This window comes from Festucalex cinctus, chromosome 3 (genome assembly GCF_051991245.1).
Source record: "Festucalex cinctus isolate MCC-2025b chromosome 3, RoL_Fcin_1.0, whole genome shotgun sequence".
NCBI classification, from domain to species: Eukaryota; Metazoa; Chordata; class Actinopteri; order Syngnathiformes; family Syngnathidae; genus Festucalex; species Festucalex cinctus.
In genome coordinates, this window is record NC_135413.1 from 8531119 (window position 1) to 8558292 (window position 27174).

At 41.1% G+C, this 27174-nt stretch overlaps 1 protein-coding gene across 1 annotated transcript in view; it reads right to left on the reverse strand.

The window, feature by feature from the left end:
• The window catches only part of LOC144015563 (lysine-specific demethylase RSBN1L-like), a 92089-nt gene extending 73880 nt beyond the window's left edge, over nt 1-18209 (reverse strand). Inside the window, exons 1-2 of the mRNA XM_077515668.1 lie at nt 17637-18209; nt 17241-17372 (exon numbers count right to left, since the gene is read on the reverse strand). Coding sequence (XP_077371794.1) covers nt 17241-17372; nt 17637-18144 — 640 coding nt within the window. The 5' untranslated portion in view covers nt 18145-18209. The remainder of the gene's footprint in view (nt 1-17240; nt 17373-17636) is intronic.
• Nucleotides 18210-27174: the final 8965 nt, after the last annotated feature.

Here is a 27174-nt window from a genome sequence, read left to right on the forward strand (position 1 = left end):
AAAAAAGCATTTTTCTTTGCAAACAATGCATCGCTTGAGCAAAGGCGTGACAAACAATTTCAATAACTTTTCATCTTTAATATCTTCAGATGAAACACGCCAAAGAATGAAGACAATCTGATAAGTTTTGTAGAAAATATGAGGCCTATAAAAGGCCCCCAAAAATGGCTACAAATAGCAAAGTAAATCAAAATGGCAGACTTCCTGTTTGGTTTAGCATATGGCTTTAGAAACTTTTTTGTCAGTCTTAGGCTGATAGGTATCCCAATTTTTACAAATCTAGCTCAATCACACATTTCCAAAAGCTTCATAAAAATGTCTATAGGGCGCTATTGAGCCATTTATTGCAAATTGCACAAGAAATCTCTAAAATATTCATGTTTATGACAAGTCTGACGTGTGTGTAAAGTTACATGATTTTTCGCTCGTTTAGACAAAAAAAAAAAAAAAAGCAGCATTTTACTTGGCAAATAATGCATCGCTATGGGAACGGCTTGCGACAAAATAAAAAAAACTTTCGATAACTTTGCATCTTAAACATCTTAAGATGAAACAACAAGTTGGAAGACAGTCGGATAAATTTCGTAGGAGTTCGTTAAAATGTGACCCCTAAAAAAGGCGTAAATCAAAATGCCGGACTTCCTGTTTGGTTTAGCATATGGTTCTAAGAGACTTTTTTTGTACATTGTGGGCTCTTATGTATGCCTCCAAATTATCATAGCGCTAGGTGAAACGTACAACCGGGAATGCTTCGTTAAAGAGGAGTTTTTTTAGCTCAAAATGTGATGCCCGGCCCCAAGGGACTTCCTGTTGGGTTTAGCACATGGCACCAAGAGACTTTTTTGTACATCGTGGGCTGTTACATTTGTCTCCAGATTTTCATAGCTCTAGCTGCTTTGTACAACTGGGAATGCTTCATTAAGAAGGAATTTTTTCCTTTGCAAACTGTGCATGCCACGGCAACAGCGTGCGACGAAATAAAAAGCTTTCAATAACTTTTCATCTTCAACATCTTAAGATGAATCACACCAAGTTTGGAGATGATCGGATAAACTCTGTAGGAGGAGTTCGTTAAAATAAGACCCCTATGAAATGGCCCAAAAAATGGCAACACGTTCCAAAGTAAATCAAAATGGCGGACTTCCTGTTCGGTTTAGCATATGGTTCAAAAAGAGTTTTTTGTACCTAGAGGGCTGTTACATATGTCTTCAAATTTTGGTAACTCGAGGTGAAATGTACAGCCGGGAATGCTTCATTAAGTTAGAATTTTGAAACACAAAATTTGATGCCTCGCCTCTGGTGGACTTCCTGTTAGGTTTAGCATATGGCACGAACAGGCTTTTTTGTAGATCATAGTCTGTTACATATGTGTACCAATTTTCATCGCTCTAGGTTAAACGTACCACCGGCAATGCTTCGTTAAGTAAGAATTTTGAAACTGTAAATTTGATGCCCCGCCACAGTCATATAGTATGTCAAAAACTTTAGATTTTTTACCATGATGTTGTCCCAGGTCTTGAGATGGTACATCCCAAGTTTGAAGTCAATCGGATTAACCGTGTAGGAGAAGCGGGCAAAAGTATGACCCCTGTAAATGTACAAAAATTGGCCAAAATTGGACATTTAAATACTCATATCTCACTTCCTGTCTATTTTAGGGTACACAGATGAAAGAGGTTTTTGTTCATCTGGATATGCTACAGGTGCCACACAATTTTCATAGCCGTAGGACAATCGTAGCGGGACAGGGATCCGTTTAAGCTATGTAGGTGGCGCTACAGAGCCATTTTTCTGTTATCATGTATGGCGACTTTAAAATATCAAATTTTTCGCCAGGCCCGATCTGCGTGTAAAGTTTGGTGAGTTTTCGTTTACGTTTAGTGTCTCAAAAATGTGATTGTTTGCGGAAAAGAATAATAACAAACTAGAGCTGCGAGCAGCTATAAAGGGCCCTCGCAGCCCGGGCCACGTTGGGGTCCTTGCACGTTGTGGTACTTGCACGTTGGGGTACTGGCACATTGGGGTACTGGCATATTGGAAGCAAAATTTCTTTGAAAATGGCATAATAAACGTTTACATGTAGAATATTTTTTTGCCAGTGTGTGTGTCAAGCTCAACGGGTTTTGGTGATTGTTAAGACCTGCAAAAATCAGCGTCCTTTTTTATTTTTAGGCAATGAGTTGCCCTGATTGGTATTTTTTTGTAAAAGTGTATATACACATCATCGCTCGTTGTACTCATTGCACAATGTTACTTTTATTGTCCAAAGGGGCAATCAAAAATGAATAAAACAAAATGGAAACGTACATACGTTTGGATCGGTGTCAAGCCAGTGAACAATTTGAGTGGTGGAAACTAAAAGAATATTCATAAATGACTTAGTTATCACACTTAGAATGAGTGTACATTTTTTGTACAAAATACCGTATGTGGGGTATTTTTATTTTTATTTTATATAAGCCTCAAGGGCTAGGTGGCGCTGTATTTATAACTGAATGTTGTCATAGAGATACCTTCAGGCCTTGATTATAAGCATACATGTCAAGTGTGGGATTTTTTTTGGAGCATGTACCGTGGAGTTATTAAGCATATCCTTCATTCACGATATTGCTTTTAATGTCCATAGAGGCTATCAAAAATAAATAAAAATATATATATGTTTGGATAAGTCTGATGCCAGTGAACATTTTGAGTGGTGGAAACTAAAAGAATATTCAGAAATGACTTCGTTATCACACTTAGAATGAGTGTACATTTTTTGTACAAAATACCGTATGTGGGGTATTTTTTTTTTATTCCTCAAGGGCTAGGTGGCGCTGCATATATAACTGAATGTTGTCACAGAGATAACTTCAGGCCTTGACGATAAACATACATGTCAAGTTTGGGATTTTTTGGAGCATGTACCGGGGAGTTATCAAGCATATCCTTTTTCATTGCGAAACACAAAATTTGATGCCCCGCCCTCATCATATAGTATTTCGAAAAGTCAAAATTTTTCCCCCTGTCGTTGGCTCAGGTCTTGACATGGTCCAGGCCAAGTCTTAACTCAGTCGGATGAAACGTGTAGGAGAAGTGGGCAAAAGTCTGCCCCCTGTGAATGTGCAAAAATCGTAAAAAATGGGACATTCAAAAATTCATAGCTCACTTCCTGTTCATTTTAGCTTATGGGTCCAAGAGACTTTTTTGTAGGACTTGGGCTCCCTCATACACCTAAAAATATTCGTCGTTCTTGCTTAAATGTACAACCGGGGCTGCTTTGTTAAAAACTTCTAGGGGGCGCTATTGAGTCATTTTTGTAAAAAATAGCACAATCAACAATAAAATATGGCTCATTTTACCAGGCCAGATGTGTGTGCCAAGTTTCATGAGTTTCTGTGCATGTTTAGACCCTCAAAACTGGCGTTGTTTTCTTGGCGAACAGCGCTTAGCCACACCCACAGCAATTCGCGAAAACTCACAAACTTCGTGTTGTGACATCATGAAGGTCGAAACCCTCATCTGAGCAAATATGAGGTAGGTCCAGTTAACGTGTTTGGAGAAAAACGTAGAAGAAAATTCGTAAGAAAAAAAATTGCCACTAGGTGGCGCTATCAGTTAGATGAAATATAAGTCAGTAGATGTCTTTAGGGCTGGACTCTCATCAAATGTGTGAAATTTTGAGAAGATAGGATCATCTCGGTCAAGTTAATGCAGCTTTTATTTTCACGAAAAATCTTCAGACTTTGCGTCACCGTAGCGGCCACGCCCTTTGGCGAAAAGTTACAATATTCGTTGTGGGGCATGATCAACATCTTAAGGCTTTTCTGACCAATTTTCAAATGGATCCCTTCAACAAGCTCAGCACAGTAGCTAAAAACGTAAAGTATGACATTTATTGTAACCACTAGGTGGCGCTATATGTATAACTGAATTTTATCATATAGATGTTTTCAGGCCGTGACTATTACGTTGCCTGAGAAGTTTGAGATTTTTTGGAGCTTGAACATGGGAGTTATTAAGCATTTGCTCTTTCTCGACAAATGAAATTTTAAAGGCAATATTTGATGCCCTGCCCCCGTCATATAGTATTTCAAAAAGGCAAGATGTTTTGCCCAGTTGTTCTCTCAGGTCTTGAGATGATAAATGCCAAGTTTGAAGTCAATTGGATGAAAAATGTTTGCAAAGGGGGAAAAAGCATGACCACAGTGAATGTGCCAAAATAGGCCAAAATTGGACATAAAAAAATTCATAGCTCACTTCCTGTACATTTTAGCTACATGGTCCCAAGAGACTTTTTTGTGCGTCTCGGGGTACTACACGTGCCTGCCAATTTTTGTTGCTCTAGCTCAAACGTGCCGGGCTTGGTTTTTATTTTTCTACGCTAGGGGGCGCTATCGAGTCGCATTGTTATAACGACTTCATAATATCAAATTTTTCGCCGGACCTGAGGAGTGTGCAAAGTTCGGTGAGTTTTCGTGAATATTTAGGTACCCAAAATCGCGATTGTTTGCGGAGAATAAAGAAGAAGAAGAAGAACTAGAGCTGCGAGCAGCTATAAAGGGCCCTCGCAACCCGGGCCACGTTGGGGTACTTGCACGTCGGGGTACTGGCACGTTGGGGTACTGTCAAATAGGACAAGCACCATCTAAAATGTTTTTGACAAGCCTTGTGTGTGCAAAGTTGAATCAAAACGCAAAATATGGTGCGCAATGCCCAAAATAAATTCAAAATGGCGGACTTCCTTTTAGGTTTAGCATACGGCTACAGAATACTTTTATGGCAGACTTCCTGTTAGGTTTAGCATATGGCACCAACAGGCTTTTTTGTAGATCATAGTCTGTTACATATGTGTACCAATTTTCGTAGCTCTAGATTAAACGTATAACCGGCAATACTTCAGATGAAACATGCCAAAGAATGAAGACAATCTGATAAGTTTTGTAGAAAATATGAGGCCTATAAAAGGCCCCCAAAAAATGGCTACAAATAGCAAAGTAAATCAAAATGCCGGACTTCCTGTTTGGCTTAGCATATGGTTCTAAAGACTTTTTTGTACATCGTGGGCTCTTATGTATGCCTCCAAATTATCATAGCGCTAGGTGAAAGGTACAACCGGGAATGCTTCGTTAAAGAGGAGTTTTTTAGCTCAAAAAGTGATGCCCGGCCCTTGCGGGACTTCCTGTTGGGTTTAGCACAAAGCAGCAAGAGACTTTTTTGTACATCGTGGGCTGTTACATATGTCTACAAATTTTCGTAGCTCTAGCTGCTTCGTACAACTGAGAATTCTTCATTAAGAAGATTTTTTTTCCTTTGCAAACAAGTGCATGCCACGACAACAGCGTGCAGCGAAATAAAAAGCTTTCAATAACTTTTCATCTTCAACATCTTAAGATGAATCACACCAAGTTTGAAGATGATCGGATAAACTCTGTAAGAGGAGTTCGTTAAAATAGGACCCCTATGAAATGGCCAAAAAAATGGGAACACGTTCCAAAGTAAATCAAAATGGTGGACTTTCTGTTAGGTTTAGCATATGGTTCAAAAAGAGTTTTTTGTACCTTGAGGGCTGTTACATATGTCTTTAAATTTTGGTAACTCTAGGTGAAACGTACAGCCAGGAATGCTTCATTAAGTAAGAATTTTGAAACTCAAAATTTGATGCCCCGCCTCTGGCGGACTTCCTGTTGGGTTTAGCATATGGCACCAACAGACTTTTTTGTAGGTCATAGTCTGTTACATATGTGTACCAATTTTCGTAGCTCTAGGTTAAACATACAACCGGCAATACTACGTTTAGTAAGAGTTTTGAAACTCTAAATTTGATGCCCCACCGCCGTCATATAGTATGTCGAAAACTTTAGATTTTTTACCATGGTGTTGTCCCAGGTCTTGAGATGGTACATCCCAAGTTTGAAGTCAATTGGATTAACCGTGTAGGAGAAGCAGGCAAAAGTATGACCCCTGTAAATGTGCAAAAATTGGCCAAAATTGGACATTTAAATACTCATATCTCACTTCCTGTCTATTTTAGGGTACACACATCAAAGAGGTTTTTGTTCATCTGGATGTGCTACAGGTGCCACACAATTTTCATAGCCGTCGGACAATCGTAGCGTGCCAGGGATCTGTTTAACCTATGTAGGTGGCGCTATGGAGCCATTTTTCTGTTATCACCTATGGCGACTTTAAAATATCAAATTTTTCGCCAGGCCTGACGTGTGTGTAAAGTTTGGTGAGTTTTCGTTCACGTTTAGTGTCTCAAAAATGTGATTGTTTGCGGAAAAGAATAATAACAAAAAATAAAAAGAAGAATAATAAGAATTCCTTGAAAAACAATAGGGACCTCGCAGCGGTCGCTGCTCGGGCCCTAACTAGAGCTGCGAGCAGCTATAAAGGGCCCTCGCAACCCGGGCCACGTTGGGGTATTTGCACGTCGGGGTACTGGCATGTTGGGGTACTGTCAAATAGGAAACCATCTAAATTGTAAACGTTTTTGCCATGCTTTGTGTTTTTAAAGTTTCATGGAAAGGCCAAAAACGATGCACAATTAACAAAATAAAATCAAAATGGATTGGCACATGGCTATATAGAATACTTTTTGAATATATTCGGCATGCCTGCCAATATTCACACATCTAGCTGAATCATATAATCGGAAAGACTTCATAAAAATGTCTAGAGGGCGCTATTGAGCCATTTATTACAAATAGCACAACAAATCTCTAAATAAAATATTCATGTTCTAGACAGGTCTGGTGCGTGTGCAAAGTTTTGTGAGTTTTCACCCATATTTAGACTCTCAAATAAGCATTTTTCTTCACAAACAATGCATGGCTACAGCAAAGGCGTGTGACAAAATAAAAAAATTCAATAACTTTTCATCTTAAATATCTTAAGATGAAACACGCCAAAGAATGAAGACGATCTGATAAGTTCTGTTGAAAATATGACCCCTATAAAAGGCCCCAAAAAATGGCTACAAATACCAAAGTAAATCAAAATGGCAGACTTCCTTTTTGATTCAGCATATGGCTTTAGAAACCTTTTTGTAAGTCTTAGGCTGATAGGTATCCCAATTTTTACAAATCTAGCTGAATCATAAAACACAAAACATTTGCAAAAGCTTCATAAAAATGTCTAGAGGGCGCTATTGAACCATTTATTGCAAATTGAATAAGAAATCTCTAAAATATTCATGCTGATGACAAGCCTGATGTGTGTGTAAAGTTTCATGAGTTTTTGCACATGTTTAGACCAAAAAAAAAAAGTAACATTTTACTTGGCAAACAATGCATCGCCATGACAACGGCGTGCGACAAAATAAATAACTTTCGATAACTTTGCATCTTAAACATCTTAAGATGAAGCACACCAAGTTTAAAGACAGTCGGATAAATTTTGTAGGAGGAGTTCGTTAAAATATGACCCCTAAAAAAGGCCACAAAAAATGGCTACAAATCCCAACGTAAATCAAAATGGTGGACTTCCTGATTGGTTTAGCATATTGCTCCAAGAGACTTTTTTTGTACATCCTGAGCTCTTATGTTTGCCTGCAAATTATCATAGCTTTAGGTGTTTAATCAAAACGCAAAATATGGTGTGCAATTCCCATGCATTGCTATGGCAACAGCGTGTGACAAAATAAAAAACTTTCGATTACTTTGCATCTTAAACATCTTAAGATGAAACATACCAAGTTTGAAGACAGTCGGATAAATTTTGTAGGAGGGGTTCGTTAAAATATGACCCCTGAAAAAGGCCACAAAAAATGGCAACAAATCCCATCATAAATCAAAATGGCGGACTTCCTGTTTGGTTTAGCCCATGGTTCCAAGAGACTTTTTTGTACATCGTGGGCTCTTATGTATGCCTGCAAATTATCATAGCGCTAGGTGAAACGTACAACCGGGAATGCTTAGTTAAAGAGGAGTTTTTTAGCTCAAAATGTGATGCCCGGCCCCTGGGGGACTTCCTGTTGCGTTTAGCACATGGCACCAAGAGACATTTTTGTAGATCCTGGGCTGTTACATATGTCTACAATTTTTCGTCACTCTAGCTGCTTCGTACAACTGGGAATGCTTCATTAAGAAGGATTTTTTTCCTTTGCAAAAAGTGCATGCCACGATAACAGCATGTGACGAAATAAAAAACTTTCAATAACTTTTCATTTTCAACATCTTAAGATGAATCACACCAAGTTTGAAGATGATCGGATAAACTCTGTAGGAGGAGTTTGTTAAAATATGACCCCTATGAAATGGCCAAAAAAAATGGCAACACATTCCAAAGTAAATCAAAATGGCGGACGTCCTGTTAGGTTTAGCATATGGTTCAAAAAGAGTTTTTTGTAAATCGAGGGCTGTTATATACCTCTACAAATTTTGGTAACTCTAGGTGAAACATACAACCGGGAATGCTTCGTTAAAGAGGAGTTTTTTTAGCTCAAAATGTGATGCCCGGCCCCTGGGGGACTTCCTGTTGGGTTTAGCACAGGGCACCAAGAGAGTTTTTTGTACATCTTGGGCTGTTACATATGTCTACAAATTTTCGTAGCTCTAGCTGCTTCGTACAACTGGCAATGCTTCTTTAAGGATATTTTTTTTCCTTTGCAAACAGTGCATGCCATGACAACAGCGTGCGACGAAATACAAAGCTTTCAATAACTTTTCATCTTCAACATCTTAAGATGAATCACACCAAGTTTGAAGATGATCGGATAAACACTGTAGGAGGAGTTCGTTAAAATAAGACCCCAATGAAATGGCCAAAAAAATGGCAACACGTTCCAAAATAAATCAAAATGGTGGACTTCCTGTTAGGTTTAGCATATGGTTCAAGAAGAGTTTTTTGTAGGTCATAGTCTGTTACATATGTGTACAAATTTTCGTAGCTCTAGATTAAACGTACAACCGGCAATGCCTCGTGAAGTAAGAATTTTTAAACTCTAAATTTGATGCGCCGCCGCCGTCATATAGTATATCAAAAACTTTTCATTTTTCACAATGATGTTGTCCCAGGTGTTGAGATGGTACATCCCAAGTTTGAAGTCAATCGGGTTAACCGTGTAGGAGAAGCGGGCAAAAGTATGACCCCTGTAAATGTGCAAAAATTGGCAAAAATTGGACATTTAAATACTCATACCTCACTTTCTGTCTATTTTAGGGTACACACTTCAAAGAGGTTTTTGTTCATTGGGATGTGCTACAGGTGCCACACAATTTTCATAGCCGTCGGACAATCGTAGCGGGACAGGGATCCGTTTAACCTATGTAGGGGGCGCTAAGGAGCCATTTTTCTGTTATCATGTATGGCGACTTTAAAATATCAAATTTTTCGCCAGGCCTGATGTGCGTGTAAAGTTTGGTGAGTTGTCGGTCACGTTTAGTGTCTCAAAAATGCGATTGTTTGCGGAGAATAATAAGAAGAAGAAGAATAATAAGAAGAATTCCTACAAAAACAATAGGGCCTCGCAGCGGCACCGCCGCCGCCGCTGCTCGGGCCCTAATAATAATAATAATAAGAAGAAGAAGAATTCCTACAAAAACAATAGGGCCTCGCAGCGGCACCGCCGCCGCCGCTGCTCGGGCCCTAATAATAAGAATTCCTTCAGGAACAATAGGGACCTCGCAGCGGTCGCTGCTCGGGCCCTAAATACTAAGGGTGTCACGATTTCGATTTTTTATCGAAATCGATCGAAATTACGTCACGATTTCGAGCATCGAAATAGAGAGAGGACACACGATTCGATGCCCCCCCCCCCCCCCCCCCCCCCCCCCCGCGCCCGCCGGCACCGCCGCCACCGCCACCTCCCAGGAAAGCAAATGAGACGCAGCCATTCAGCTACTAGCTAACGGCACTTGTTAGCTGACTTCTCCTGCAGTCATGATGGCAAGCGCGGACAGACACAGCAATGGTGCTTCAAGCCGCTCCCGCTTCTCTCGTCACCAGTTTGGCAACATTTTGCGTTCCCGGTGAGTTATGTCGACAACGTTCACGTTGTCGATAAAAAGACCACAGTTGCAAGATATGCTATGTGCGCGTACTGTACTCGGCCACGGTGTTACGCCCGGCTCGTCAAGGGGAAGGGAAGTAACACAATAACAGAAAATATAGAGTAGATAAACACGGGTCGACTTTAACATCTGAGTAGTTTTAATAGAAATTTCAGGCAGGGGTTTGACAAGGGAGTGAAAGTGGAAGGTGAACAAATAATAACCGCATTTGACAGAACTGACAGAACGGAGGAGAAACAATAACCAATAGGGGTATAATACACGGATACACAATAGCGTCGCGCTGGCACAGTCGTCCAATCGGAGTGTCGCGCTGGCACAGTCGTCCAATCGGAGTGTCGCGCTGGCACAGTCCTCCAATCAGAGTGTCGCGCTGGCGCATTCAAACTGAAGTACCATTATACGGGCACCAGCCGACACAAACACACACATACATACTAGGGGAGCGGAGCCGGCGGCGGGCCCGAGCCGCCAGGCAACGGGAAACACGACAAACATGACGGGACATTTACGCAGGCATCACAAAGATTTAGATTTATCAAATTCAACTAGAAGTGGGAAAACAACGGTCCAACCAACTATTTCATCCTCATTTACAGTGAAACTTCCACACACTTCAGCTCGCGCGAAACGCCAGATCCATAGGTCTATTTATAGCAGCAGACCTGCAGCCTTGGAAAACGCTGGATTCAAACATTTAATTAGTGTACTTGAACCACGCTACAGTATGCCCAGCAACTGTAAATGTTGGGATATAGTTTGTTCAGGCTGTATTTGTTCCATGACTTTGGATACAATATATTTTTTGTTGTTGTTGCACATTGCACATTATTTTAAGAGGAACGCACAGCACACTGTTGTAACCAAAAACAGTCAATAGATGGCAGGCACCCACTGTGACTTTTTGTTTTTGTTTTTTTATTTTTTATTTTACACTTCAGTGAGAACAAGACGGTTAACTTTATATTGTAAATAAATTCTTTGAATTTGATCATTCCTGCCTAATGTCAATTATCATATATTACATAAATTTACACAAAAATAATATGGAAATTGCATCACCTATATGTAGCCGATCTTTTGAAATAAGATTTACTGTACAATGAATAGAACCAATGATCATAGACTAGCCTTAGCCTACAGAAGCATATGCCTCTGTGTTATAAAGTGGGGGAGCGGGAAAAAAAAAAAAAAAAAAAAAATCGAAAAAAAAATCGAATCGTGACCCCAAAATCGAAATTTAAATCGAATCGTGGAGTTGGCGAATCGTGACACCCCTACTAAATACTAAAGATTATTGTTTTAGTTTTTTCTACATTTAACGATAATTTATTCATATCCATCCATATTTTTATTTTTTCAAGTTCATTATTCACAGTACTCAAAAGCTCATTGTAATTATTACTACTATAAAATATATTAGTGTCATCCGCGAAAAGTATGTTTTAATGTCTGAGACACATTAAAAATTGAATAATAATATACAACAACAATAATATAATTTTTAATAACAAATATAATGTTTTACAACAACGTTGAACTACACTTACCATTTAAAAGGTACTTATGGATGGACGTGTAATGTTAGTGGTTTATTTAAAAAAAAAGAAAAAGATTGCGAATACACACTGCGTGCCTAGTCGTGTGTTCCCATTCACTTAAATGAGAGCTCGAGCCGCAGTTAAATGAATGAGGCTGAGCTCACCATTCGAAATAGCGTAGGCGACGAGCTTTGCGAGCCACTAGTGGAATCAAGATCGCAATATTTAACCGATGGTGATCGATATGAAATTTTAAGTATCAATGGTTGCAACGGTTCAATGTTGCCACGACTTGCCACTCGTGAAATGTTATGGTAGAGTCACACTACGGGTGTGCAAACTTGGACAGTTCAATTGATCCCGCAATAGCGGCCACGTGGTGTCGTTCCGTGAGGTACGGTGTGGTGTGGTGTGGTGGCGTCCCGTGCGGGGTAATGGAAAAGCGGCAATAGTAATGTTTAGGGCTGGGCAGTTCCAACAACCTCAACAATACGATACATATCAAGATTCAGGGGTCACGAATCACTAGGGATGGGTACCGAAGACGGCACTTTTGTGGTAAGTATCGATTGGGATCGGTACTTCCGAGCATCGATTCACGTAAAATAAATAAATCACGTAAATAAATTTTAGTTTATTTTTTTACTATATTGAGTGCAAAGTGGGTTGGAACTTCAAACTCATTGCGGTGTGGCAGCCTTTGTGTTCTGGAAAAATAACTGCACAAAAAAACGAAAACAGCAATTATTAATTTATATATTTACTGTTATACTTTTTTTTTTTTTTTTTTTTTTTTACTATTGCTCTCTGGCTCATTTGTTTTACATTTTTGTTATTTGTCAAAGTTTATATATTTAAAAGTAATTGTTAAATTGATTAGAAAAAAATACTGTTACATAAAGATGAACATTTATTACATCTAAATAAATAAATAAAATTGAAAAAAAAAATAATAATAATAAAAAAATAAATAAAACGAAAACAAGAGCACAAATATACCAAAAATTGGGACCGTTGAGTACCGGTATCGATTCCCAGGTACCGAGTATCGGAACAGTATCGGTTCAAATGTGAAAGGTACTCATCCCTACGAATCACGATATGATACATACCACGATACATATGTATCCCAATACATGATCTTCAAGGCGATACATATCCCATTATTTTACATTAATTTACTTGCATATTTCTTGTAAAAGTCATGTATACCTAAATGATATGATTGTTATGCTGGATGGCAAAAATGTTTTAGCAGCTCTTCTGGTTTACCACCAAGCGGCATGCCTGGTCCAAATGTGCACGCATTGCAGAGCAAGGAACAGTTTTCACAAACACACGGGGGAAAATTTATGAATAATCATGAGCCGATATGAGTAATAATATCAAAGTATTAAATTACAGCTCTAAAAAGTGCTTATTTGAAATATTTGGGGAGAATGTTGCATGAAAAAATTCAGAAACATCTACCATGTTAAGTTTAAAAGTTTTTTTTTTGTTTTTTTTTATTCTTCCACCCTTTAAATTTTTCTTAGCAAGACACAGTATCCAATCACTATAGGCTATTTTTTAAAACAGACTTCCCCCGTAAGCTACACATTTTTCAAAAAATAAGTAGGCTATAATGCAATCTAGGACTGAACGATTATGGAAAATAATCTAATTGCGACACCCCACTACCCCACCCCCGAAAAAAAATAAACTGCGATTGCGATATCATTTGCGATTATTTTTGTCCTTTTGAATGAATTTTTTACCCAACAAAAAGTTAATTATAATAAACACTATCAGATCTATTACAGATTACAGGATCTTAAAGGGACACTTTACTTATTGATCCATTTTTAGCAGCAAAAAGTTGCTACTTTTTCAATAATTAATTTGGTGACGTGATTATTTTTTTATGTACATTTAATAACTTTTAAACCATTGTTAAAATGAATCGAACGCCGGCATGTTTGTTACACGTGACTAAATAACCCGGATGTTTACGTCACTAGTGTGTAAACGCTACACTATGGAAGCACTATGCAACGCAGCCGTGCATCTAGCGTCAAACCCGGAAGGATTAAACCTTATCGCTTCGAGCCAACACGACAAAATAACACTACCGAAGGAAAGTCTGCCTTGGTGTGAAAGTTGTGGCGCCAGATGGTCTTTTCGGGCACAAAATAAACTTTGACGAACGAGTGAATCAGGCGGGGGGTGAGTGGTGCTCGTGCGGGAGCTGCAGGAATGGACAATCCGCTAATGAATGTGTGCTGTCTGGAAATGAAAGAACTCGAGGATCGGTTCCTTGCGGACAATCTCAACTGCATCCTGGAACATCAGACATTCAACATGGCAATACTAAATAGACATTCTCAGGATAGCTTTGGTTGCGATGAAAGATGTGAAGAAGAAAAGTCTTGGAGGAGCAAATATCCAACAGGTAAAGTGACACACAGTACGAGCAATGCAAAACGTGTGGAACTGACGAAATATTTCAGGAAAAAGAAAAAATAGTAAAATTAAATGTATCGTCGTTACAGCACCCAACCTCCCCTAGCTGTTTTTTTTTTCTTTTTTGCGTAGCGTCCCACTGCGGTCAGGCCAGCCGCCACTCGAAAAGACGAAGTCAAGCCAGCCGCCCCAACGATTGTTAATACTGTGCATTACGGTAACGTGCCGACGTGCCCCTGCGTTGGCCACCTTCAAATGAATTATGAAATAAAACAGTCCGTGCAGTATAATAACCAATGCCCCCCCACCCCCGAAACATGCCTACCTTTCGCTTTAAATTTGCTTCGCTTCTCCGAGATCTTTCAGTGGCCGTAGTAAGACCTCGATTTGCTGTTGTGAGAGTGAAGGCTCCGTGTTGCTAGCAGTTGCGGCTCCTCCATCGGCTTGATTATTTCCCACGTCTGGTTCTTTAAAGATACTCGGTACTGCGTTGGGCTTTAGTATTAGGCGTGTGGCGTACCCCATCTCAAATTGTAACATATATTCGAAGTCCTCATGCCTGAAATGTTCGCTGCGCGCACGCCTGCTTGTCCTTCGGGAGGTTGACAGCACTTAGCAAACAAACCATTGTCTACTCAAGTAGCTTTTTTTTTTTTTTTTTTTTTTGGGGGGGGTCTCGCGGGTTTTTCCTTGCCGACGCCTTGCAAAATTTTGCAATACAGTAAGGCATAACTGACGTTTGTGTCTTCCTCGTTGTTATGTCTGCGTGAACTACTGTTCCCCAAGCGAGTATACACACTAGTGACGTCACCACTTGGGGGCGTTGCAACACGGAAGTACTTCTATGTTGAAAAAAGTTAAATAAATCAATATAGGAGTGTATTCTTCAGCTCTTATGCATGTTTCGTAGCTATACTAACTATTTACTGCCAATCAAGCCATACATGTAAAATTAAAGGAGCCTTCCTTTAAGATAAGTTATCATTTATCAATAAATACAATATTAGGGGTGTGAATTGCCTAGTACCTGACGATTCGATTCGTATCACGATTCACAGGTCACGATTCGATTCGATACCGATTAATCCCGATACGAATTTATGTCGATTGTTGCGATTTTTTTTCATTCAAATTTTGAAAATACTAATCAGTAAGCTTGTAGAGTGTAAGATTTATATGAAAATGTATTATTTATTTATCTGAAATTTCAGTCTTTTAGAGGTTGTAATCTGTTTTATGTTTGAACAGCATTAAAATAAAATATTAAGGCTTAATGTTCCGTTCATATAACATTCTTCCATGCTCAAGGTGTGAATCCTAACCCGAAGCCAGACGTTTTGTTGAATATTTTTCCATTAAAAATGGAAGTTTAAAAATCGATTCACACACACACAAAAAAAAAACAACAAAAAAGGCAATGATGATAAGACGTTGAATCGGTAAGACTACCGAATGAACAATTCTGAGCTCTTAAAAAAATAAATAAATAAAAAATCGATTTTTTTTTAATCGATTCGAGAATCGCGCGATGTAGTATCGCGATATATCACCGAATCGATTTTTTTAACACCCCTACTATACATATATTTAAAAACTAAAACTTGGCAATCTCCAGTCATTAAACTCTCACAAGTGTAGTCAAAGAAAATTATATCTGCATATATGACATGACAGTTTCCAATTTGATTTCAAAAACCACTAGCATTCTATAGCAATCTTTGTGGGGTGGGTCGCAGGTTGGGTAGTTTCCCATGGTCTTGACGGGCCGTGAAGGCAACACAGAGTTTTGCTTTGGTAAGCTAAGCGCGTTCGCAGCTGTTGTGTTCTGGCGTGGTTGCGGCCGACAGTTACTTGCAAATTGTCATAAAAGAGTTGTTGTTGTTTGTTCACCACTTGGCCTGATTAGTTCACCAACGCTACAATACATGTATATTAAAAGAAGCTGCATGATGGTGAGACATAATGACAAGCAACCCTTTCGTCCGTCCTAATTTTCATTCATGAAATCGGACGACAACATACATGCAGATCCAGATGCCACATGCAGATCTATTTTGCCTCATAGGACAACTCAAATTTATCAGCCGCTGCCGCACACTTGCGTGTACATGTACAATCAGTTGACATGCGACATTATGGCAGCCAAAAAAAATCATAACTCACAACGGTGAAGTGTTGTTTGAAAACCAAGATCAAACACATTAAAACCCTTTATTGACTATTTTTTTTTTCAACAGTCCAACTTTAAGATTTTGCCTATAATTAATTTGATACTTTCATTATTTTTCACGTGAAATTAGTACCTTTAAAAACACATTTTGCAACTTGCTGTCAACTGAAAATGACATCACAAGGGCTCGGGTAACTAATCACAGCTCAGCTTGTGAAAGTCACATGACCAAACCTAGAAAACAGGTGAGCTGTGATTGGTTAACTGAGCCCTTGTGATGTCACTTTCAGTCGACAGCAAGTTGCAAAATCATAGAGGAAAAATATTAACTTTTTATTGCTATAATGGCCTAAATAAGTGAAGTATCCCTTAAACATGTTAGACACTAGTCTTAAAAAAAAAAAAGAAAGAAAAAAAAAAACCTCACCAAAATTACGTGCACTTACGACGCCAGACTTTAGTTACAGCGGTGACGTTCCTGCTCCCCTTCTCTCCCTCCTTCCGCTCCCTTTCAATGATTATTTAAATTGCACCTTTTCACGATTACGTAATCGCGTGTTTTCAAATCGCGGTTTAATCGCAAACGCAATTAATCGTTCAGCCCTAATGCAAACTAAACACCCAAGGCTCATGTCCCTTTTGTCTGCTCCCCAACTGCGCTCCTTTGCTGCACTTCTACGACATAACTGCCTATTTAAAGTTAACAAGCAATATCGATTCTGACACCTGCGTATCGATACATGTATTGTAATGAGGCCCACAACGATGTATTGCCGTATCGATTTTTGGAGCACACCCCTGGTGATGTTATATGATAGTCTCCAAATTTCAGCAGTGAGACAGTGACAACAGGGGCTAAGGAATACTTTTAAAAGTATGTTTACACTAATTTGAATGTTTAACCCGTGCATGGGAGGAGTAAAACTACATAAATATATTACAGTCTCTCTCTGTCAGATTTTCACCATTGCCATCTACAATGTATATCTTGCGATGAAAGTGTGTTCACTGGAGATGTTAAATGGGAATTGGGCGCTTGGATGTACAGTATAAATCCAGGCTTTGATGTGAGCTGGGGGTGTTTTTGCTTACCTCTCTGAGGAGGGAACATAACTTCCCCGTTTTCCTTTGAGACGTCACGTTCTGGCGGTAGTTTGTGGTTTTTCCACTCTTTGCTGCTCCTTTCCTTCTTACTGTCCCGCTCCTTGTCTTTACTGTTGTGATCTGCAGGAAAAAAAGGCACCAAAGTGACGCTTGTTATTCACATCCATGCTGAAGCGATAAAGGTACAAACATTTCCACGTGTGAGCGAGTGGTCCACATGCATTGCATTGCATTGCATTCGGGGCCTGATACGCGCACACACAGTGGCCTGCGGCACTAGCCCCGTTATGTAATATTTCAACAGATGTTTTAATCGCAACCAAAGAGTTTGCTCGGTATTTGAGAGTGAAAAGAATGGGGAGCGCGAAATGGGCTCAGTCTTACCTCTCTGTAGCGCCTTCACTTCGCCGTTCTCGGTCTTTGTATGGCAGCTAGCGGGGCTGACTTTCTCCACAGCCGCGGTCGAACTGCGCTGCGCTTCGCCGCTTTTCTCCCTATGTCGCTTCTCCTTCGCCCGTTTCTCTTTGGACGGCGAGGCGAGGAAGTTGCTTATTTTGAAGATTTTCCGTGCGGGAGTCGCTATTACTCCTGGCACCAGCACCGCGGTGGCAGTGGGGGCGGTAGAGTGGCTCGCCTTGGCCGGGCCAAAACTCCATTTCGCTGGGTTCCCATAACTAGGTTTCCCGTTGTGTTTTTCCCCTGCGCACACCTCTCCGTTGACTTTCCGATGCTTGGGCCGCTTCTCCTCCAGGCGGACCTTTTTTGGGGGTGGCGGGTGAATGTCGCTGGAAGACTGCGGTCGGCTCTCCGGCGGCCGTTTAGCTAACAGCGTTTGGGGGGAATTTGTTTGGCTGTTCGCTGCGAAATGCATGGAGTCCACGGACTCGGCCATCTTGGAAGTTTCTATTTTTTACGGCCAGACGTAACTGGTGCGTCAGGGCCAGTGGGAGGCGGGGCTTAGATGTGTACGTCAGCACGTACGAGTGGCGGAAGATCAATCCGGAAGTGTTATGATTAACTCGTTTTATTATTTTTTTTTATTATTATTGATTAACTAACTTTTTTTTTTGGTGTGAAAGCGCCTATACAGTACTGTTTACATATCACTGGTTGCACGTTATTACCATAGATAGGTAAGAACTCTTTGCAAAGCACGGACTTATGAATTAATATCTCAGTCCGTGTTGAAAAGTGACGGTTTATCATGAAATAAACAATCCTGAAAACTTGTCAACGATCAAAAGAGACATATTGATCTTAAATGTTATTTCTGTGGCGGTCACCATGAGACCGTTCAGTACTTCTTCTGGAACTTTTCAGATTTGGTATCGATGACAATAATTGTTACTTCTTTTTTTTTTTTTTTTATAAAAGTGCTCAGAATTGTTCATTCGGTAATCTTACCGATTCAACGTCTTATCATCATTGCTCTTTTTTTTTTTGTGTGTGTGTGTGTGTGTGTATGTGTGCGTGCGTTTGCGTGCGTTTGTGTGCGTGCGTTTGCGTGCGTGCGTGCGTGTGCGTGCAAATACGTATACATTTATACTCATTAATTCACCTAAAACCTTATAAATATCCCATTACCCTTCGCCTTAACCAGGTACTTCAGAGTCTTGCCAGAGTTGTGAGGTTCAAATGGTCAGGAGACCAGAGAAAAGGTCAGAAAAAATAAAGAGAAAAGAGATAAATCAAAGTGAAATCCAGCACCGACCAAACACTTCCTGCCTTCCCCATGGTTACAAAATCAAAGTCTTACGCCAACCCTGGAAGCCTCAAAATTCCAACAAATTAACGAGATCTCAAGAGACCAGAGGAAAAACTAAAGAGAGGAAGGAGGGAAGGATCGATGAGGCAGAGTGAGATCCATAGAAGCCAGTACATCCAATCCATCAAAGTGAAATCCAGCACCAACCAAACCCCTCCTGCGTGGTTACAAAACCAGAGTCTTATGCCAACCCCAGAAACCTCAAACTTCCAATAAATTGAGATCTCAAGTGACCAGAGGATAAACTAAAGAGGGGAAGGAGGGAAGGATAGATAAAGCAAAGTGAGATCCACAGACACCAGCACCCACTGATTCAAGGGGCTGTGGGAGGGAGAGGAAAATTCTGTTTGAGTTTCAGTAGATGCTGGTGCGATGGATCTGGCATGCATAAGGACCACCACCAAAGAAAGAAGCCGTCAACCGCGGTCCAGCAAAGCAAGCACCCCCCCCTCCCAGAATCCCCAGGCCGCGGCAGCACCAAGGCCACCACCACGCCACCCGAGCGGACACCGGTCGGCGAGCCGACCCAGACGCCCGGAACACCCCGGCCCCAGCCCCGGCCCACACCCCCGAGCCCAAGGCCGCAGAACGAGGCCCGGCGGGTCCCCACAGCGCCCCACCGGTCCCCAGCCCCCATCCCCCCACGACCCCCCCGCACCCCACCCAAACCCGCCACCCGCCACGACCCAGGCCCCGCCACCCCCCAAACCCCCGAACACACCCCGACCCCCAACACCCAACCCCCCACCCACCCATACCTCCACCCCCCCCAAACAAGCCGCCACCCCCCCGACCACCGCCAACCCCCCCGCGAACCCTGCCCCCCGCGAATCCCCCCCCCCCCCACCCCCGGAAACCGGCACCGGGCAGCAGCGCAGAGAGGGAAGACGTGCCCACCCCACCTCCAGCCGTGCGAAAGGAACACAGCGGCGGGAGGGGGGAAGCAGAGGAGGAAGCACCGGGGGAGAGGCGGAACACCAGAACACCGAGCCCGGTGGGTCGTCACGCCAGCGTAGTAGTGACACCTAACCCTGTTACTGAGTCCGCCAGCTCGCCGACTGGCGAGCTCTACCCTTACACCGTGAATGTGGCCCCACCCAGTGTATATACAAGAGTCTGCGTGTGGTGCATTAAAATTGGGAGCAGGTGAGTCGGAGCAGAGGGAAAAAATTTCCCCTACTCCGATACACCCGCATCCCCCCCCAAAAATGAATATGTATATGTGTGGTGCATTAAAAAAGGAAATGGAGGGACAAAGTGGTGGGGCAGGGACACAGATGGGGGGGACCACAGCACTGCCAGGCACTGCAGTCCATCCCCCCCGATGGCTCCCCGCCCCAACTCACCCCTCCCCTTGGACATGAAGTGCATTAAAATTGGAGGGGAGTTGAAGGGTGAAGACGGTGTTTACACCCTTCCCCACCTACCAAGAAATGTGTTGTGTGCCCTATGTGTATATTTACAAAGTGTATAGTGCAAAACTAGTGAAGTGAGTAAGAGGAGCGACCAGCGGGGCCTCACCCAACCCGGCGGGTGTAGGTGGCACACCCGCCCCCCAGTACCCACCCGCCCCCCACCCCACCCATCTGGCACCACGATAGGCACCGGCCACCGGAGCCCGCCCGGGGCGCCAGGAGTTCTACCGGAGTGGGGCAGGCCCCAAACCCCTGCCCGGCCCCCGGAGCCCGACGCCCGGGCCGGGGAGGGAGCCCCAGGCCCAGGGAGAGGGAGGGGGAGGGGGCGGGGGGCAGACAGGGAAGGGGGGAGGGGGAAGCGGGGAGGAGACGACAAGAAGGCGAAAGGGCGGCTGCAGGGCAGGAGGGGGGGGAGGAGGGAGGGCGAGAAGGGAAAAGGGACCGGGAGGCAGAGGAGGATGGGCGGGGGGAGGCGAGGAGGGAGAGGCAACGGGGGGAGGAAGGGGGAGGGGAGAGGGAACCACGGGGCACACCAGAGGCCCACCCGCCCCAAACCGCGCCACCGGGCACGGAGCAGCGGACCAATAATTGTTACTTCTGTGAACAAGACATAGAAAGTACTGTTCATCTCTTCTTTGATACGACATTTTGGAAGGACTTTCAAGACTGGATATCAACAAAGATTGTTCTTTCCGTTCCTATTACTAAGGACGATGGAGTGTTTGGTCTTATTCTCGAAGATGATGTTGATGTATGTGGAATGATGCTGAACATCTTACGACTATTGGCTACATATTTCATCCACGGCTCCAAATGGAGAAAGACAAAGCCCCTTTTTTTCTGTCTTTCTGAAAATCTCACAGACAATCACATCAGTTCTTTAAAACTGATGAAAATGAAAAGTGCAAAAGCTTTGCTCAGTGCATATACTGAGTGTGGTGCCTTTGTTGACCTTTAATCTTGTAGAAATAAGGATGCAAGTTAAAATTTGTATTTTATTTACATGTATTTATTATTTATTTATTAGGGCCCGAGCAGCGACCGCTGCGAGGTCCCTCTTGTTTTTGTAAGAATTATTAGGGCCCGAGCAGCGACCGCTGCGAGGTCCCTATTGTTTTTCGTTCGAATTATTATTAGGACCCGAGCAGCGACCGCTGCGAGGTCCCTATTGTTTTTCGTTCGAATTATTAGGGCCCGAGCAGCGACCGCTGCGAGGTCCCTCTTGTTTTTGTAAGAATTATTCTTCTTCTCCGTAAACGATCGCATTTTTGAGGGCCTAAACATTTACGAAAACTCACCAAACTTTGCAGTCTCTTCGGGCCCGGCGAAAAATTTGATATTATGTCGTTGCCATAACAATGCGACTCTATAGCGCCCCCTAGCGTAGAAAAATAAAAACCAATCCCGGCCCGTTTGACCTAGAGCTACGAAAATTGCCAGGCACGTGTAGCACCCCGAGACGCACAAAAAAGTCAGTGGAAGCCATTTCCTAAAATGTACAGGAAGTGAGCTATGAATTTTTGAATGTCCAATTTTGGCCCATTTTGGCACATTCACTGTGGTCATACTTTTTCCCCCTTTGCAAATATTTTTCAGCCAGTTGACTTCAAACTTGCCGTGTATCATCTCAAGACCTGAGACAACAACTGGGCAAAATATCTTGACTTTTTTAAATACTATATGACGGGGGCGGGGCATAAAATATTGCCTTTAAAATTTCATTTGTCCAGAAAGACAAAATGCTGAATAACTCCCATGTACAAGCTCCAAAAAATCTCAAACTTCTCATGCAACTTAATAGTCACGGCCTGAAGACATCTATATGATACAATTCTGTTCTATATATAGCACCACCTAGTGGTAACAATAAATGTAATACTTTACGTTTTTAGCTACTGTGCCAAGCTCTTTGAAGGGATCCAGTTGAAAATTGGTCAGACAAGCCTTAATATGTTGATCATGCCCCACACCGAATATTGTAACTATTCGCCAAAGGGCGTGGCCGCTACGGTGACGCAAAGTCTGAAGATTTTTCGTGAAAATAAAAGCTGCATTAACTTGACCGAGATGATCCTATCTTCTCAAAATTTCACACATTTGATGAGAGTCCAGCCCTAAAGACATCTACTGACTTATATTTCATCTAACTGATAGCGCCACCTAGTGGCAAATTTTTTTCTTACGATGTTTCTTCTACGTTTTTCTCCAAACACGTTAACTGGACCTACCTCATATTTGCTCAGATGAGGGTTTCGGCCTTCATGATGTCACAACACGAAGTTTGTGATTTTTCGCGAAGCGCTGTTCGTCAAGAAAACAACACCAATTTTGAGGGCCTAAACCGGCACAGAAACGCATGAAACTTGGCACACACATCTGGCCTGGCAAAATGAGCGATATTTTATCCTGGATTGTGCTATTTTTACAAAAATGACTCAATAGCGCCCCCTAGAAAATTTTAATGAAGCAGCCCCGGTTGTACGTTTAAGCAAGATCTACGAAAATTTTTAGGTGTATGAGGGAGCCCAAGACCTACAAAAAAGTCTCTTGGACCCATATGCTAAAATGAACAGGAAGTGAGCTACGAATTTTTGAATGTCCCATTTTTTACGATTTTAGCACATTTACAGGGGGCATACTTTTGCCCACTTCTCCTACACGTTTCATCTGACTGACTTCAGACTTGACCTGGGCTATGTCAAGACCTGAGCCAACGACAGGGAGAAAAATCTTGACTTTTCTAAATACTATATGATGAGGGCGGGGCATCAAAATTTGTGTTTCGCAATGAAAAATGATATGCTTAATAGCTCTCCGGTACCATGCTCCAAAAAATCCCAGACTTGACATGTATGTTTATAGTCAAGGCCTGAAGCTATCTCTATGACAACATTCAGTTATATATGCAGCGCCACCTAGCCCTTGAGGCATGAAAAAAAAATACCCCACTTACGGTATTTTTACAAAAATTGTAAACTCATTCTCAGTGTGATCACGAAGTCATTTATGAATGTTCTTTTACTTTCCACCACTCAAAATATTCCCTGGCATCAGACCTAACCAAACATACATATTTTTGTTATTTATTTTTATGTATTTTTGATAGCCTCTATGGACATTAAAAGCAATATCGTGAATGAAGGCTATGCTTAATAACTCCCAGGTACATGCTCCAAAAAATCCCATACTTGAAATGTATATTTATAGTCAAGGCCTGAAGGTATCTCTATGACAAAATTCAGTTATAAATACAGCGCCACCTAGTCCTTGAGGCATAAAAAAAAAATGCCTCACTTACGGTATTTTTGCAAAAATTGTAAACTCATTGTAAGTGTGATAACTAAGTCATTTATGAATATTCTTTTACTTTCCACCACTCAATATGTTCACTGGCATCAGACCGATCCAAACATACGTATTTTTTATTTAGTTTTATTTATTTTTTGATCGCCTCTATGGACAATAAAAGCAACATTGTGCAATCAGTACGAGCGATGATGTGTGTATAGATGTGTGTGATAACTAAGTCATTTCTGAATATTCTTTTAGTTTCCACCACTCAAAATGTTCACTGGCATCAGACTTTTCCAAACATATATATATTTTTATTTATTTTTGATAGCCTCTGTGGACATTAAAAGCAATATCGTGAATGAAGGCTATGCTTAATAACTCCCAGGTACATGCTCCAAAAAAAATCCCACACTTGACATGTATGCTTATATTCAAGGCCTGAAGGTATCTCTATGACAACATTCAGTTATAAATACAGCGCCACCTAGCCCTTGAGGCATAATATATAAAAAAAAAACAACAACAACACATATGGTATTTTGTACAAAAAATGTAAACTCATTCTAAGTGTGATAACTAAGTCATTTATGAATATTTTTTTAGTTTCCACCACTCAAATTGTTCACTGGCTTCACACCGATCCAAACGTATGTACGTTTCCATTTTGTTTTATTCATTTTTGATTGCCCCTTTGGACAATAAAAGTAACATTGTGCAATGAGTACAACGAGTGATGATGTATATATACACTTTTACAAAAAATACCAATCAGGGCAACTCATTGCCTAAAAATAAAAAAAGACGCTGATTTTTGCAGATCTTAACAATCACCAAAACCCATTGAGCTTGACACACTCATCACACCTGGCAAAAAAAAAAAAAATCCACATGTTTATCATGCTATTTTCAAAGAAATTCTGCTTCCAATGTGCCAGTACCCCAATGTGCAAGTACCCCAACGTGCAAGTACCCCAACGTGGCCCGGGCTGCGAGGGCCCTTTATAGCTGCTCGCAGCTCTAGTTTGTTTTTATTTTTTATTTGATGTTTTTCTTTTCTATGTGTGCTCAATGTGATTGTATATTTACAAAAGTATATTCATTTAAAGCTGCCTATTTGTTGTATAATTCATATTGTTGTTCATTTGAACTTGCACTACTTCATTGTGACCTTTGCATGTCCGTTGCTGAAAGTGCACGTTGTTCAATAAAGCATAAAAAACAACTCTTCTGGAACTGTTCACACTCCTAAAGATGACTTGAATTGAGAGCTTTTTGGAAGGACTTAGATTTATGACTGGACTGCTCTACAAAGACTTCACTTTAAAATGGGAAAATTATTTATTTTGTTATTTTAGAAGGCAAAGAAATTATGTTGTTGTTTTTTAAAATTATAAAATGTGTTACTCGTCCTGGATAAATAAAGTATATCTCCGCAAATTCAAATAAATAAACAAAAAACTTTAAAATCTTTTATTATTATTATTATTATTATTATTATTATTATTATTATTATTATTATTATTATTATTATTATTATTATTATTATTATTATTATATACTATCTCAGTTGTGCCCAAAGTCGGTCCTCGAGGGCCAGAGTCCTGCAGGTTTTGGATGTTTACTCCAACACACCTGAAACTCTATGTGTGGGGTGCGTGCGTGTCTGTGTGCGCGTGAGCGCGTGTTGACGCTGTGATCATTTTTTTTGTTTTTGTTTCGTGGGTTGAATAAAGCTTTCATTAAAGCCGTTCGCGTTCGTAACCACAAAACAAAAAAACGTCAAGGCGCGCACTCTTGCCTGCATTAGCTAAGTTAATTTAAATAAATAAATAAATAAATAAACAAAACTTGCAATTCTTCACAACGTCACTAGGCGGCAGTATAGTGAAATAAAATGCAGTACGTCAACGTGTTTAAAAAGTTGCACATCTACTCAGTCCTAAATGTGGTCACACGGTTCACACTTAGTAGTGACAAGTAGTCTAACAGAAATTTCTTTCTTTCTTTCTTTCTTTCTTTCTTTCTTTCTTTCTTTCTTTCTTTCTTTCTTTCTTTCTTTCTTTCTTTCTTTCTTTCTTTCTTTCTTTCTTTCTTTCTTTTGTGAGGCATGTCCACTTCTCTGCTCTTAGATTCTGGGTTCGAATCTCAGCTCTGGCATCGTTCTCTTGCTGTGTGGAGTTGGCGTTCTCCCCTCTTCTTTTTCTCTGGGTATTCTAAATTGTCCAATGTTGTTTATGTCCGCAATATCGATATTTATGGAGTAACTTGCCTTACTAAATCACAATCAAAGTTTATTTGTAAAATTATGAAAACAAAAATAGTTAAAGTGAAGGTGCTAAACAAATTGATTTGACCCCCTGTCATAGCAAAGCATGTCAAGCCCTGCTATATTTATCTCTTCCTTCTCAGCCTCATTGCCAGCCTTACTCTGACCTTATTTTTATTTATTTATTTATTTATTTATTTATTTATTTATTTATTTATTTATTTATTTATTTATTTATTTGTCTCAATGTAATCTACTATTCTAAATACAAATACCACAACATTAAATTGGAAAAATGATTAGTCAAACATGATATTAGACTATGATTATCACATTAAGTTGTCAGGTTTGTGTTGCACTTATTAGTGTACGTTGCATGAGCCTAGCTTTTGTCTCCATCAGGCACATGCACTTTAGGGATCTGTGGTGACTCATACATTAGAATTGGCCATGTCATCTCAGCTGCACTCCTTTTCTTTAATATTGCCTTTTTCTGTGCCACCCTTTCTCTTATTATTAACTTTACTTTTGACTGCGCCTTTTGAGACTCTGTGAAGCTAAGCTAACCTCGAGTTCAGACAGAGTACTGTTTGACTGTTGGCCAGCGAAGTGTAACAACCTGCAGTGTGGCACCGCGCCACAGGGTGGCGCCTCCTTGTTTTTGTTGTGCCATCAATGTTTTTGACACTGTGATGTGTGGTGGCGCCAAGAAACCCACTGTTTTTGTGTTTCCTTTAATAAAGTGAGCCTGTGGACTTCCAGCTACTTTGTTATGCTGTCCAGCTGCTATTTTGCTGTCCATGGCCAATCAGCCACCATGCGTTACAGATAGCAATTGCGGGAGTGGGGGAGGGGAGACAGAGTACGCAAGAGATAGCAAGGGAACAAAGGGAGAGAGAGTGACGCTTGCTTAGTTAATGCTTGTATGATCATTTCTCCACGAATTAGCATCCTGAACGGTCCATAATTCAGGTCGACCATGCAGGAAAATTCAGGCTGCTCCAGGTTCGTCACTCCAGGCCTGGCTAGGTCTACCAAAAGCAATTGATTTGCTGATTTTCAAAGGAACCTGTGGCCAGAAATAAACAGTGCCCTCTGCCGGCCCACCGAGAGTTTTCCTGCCAGTCAAGACGGGCCTGGCCTATACTCTAGTACAGGGGTCTCCAAGTTCGGTCCTCAAGA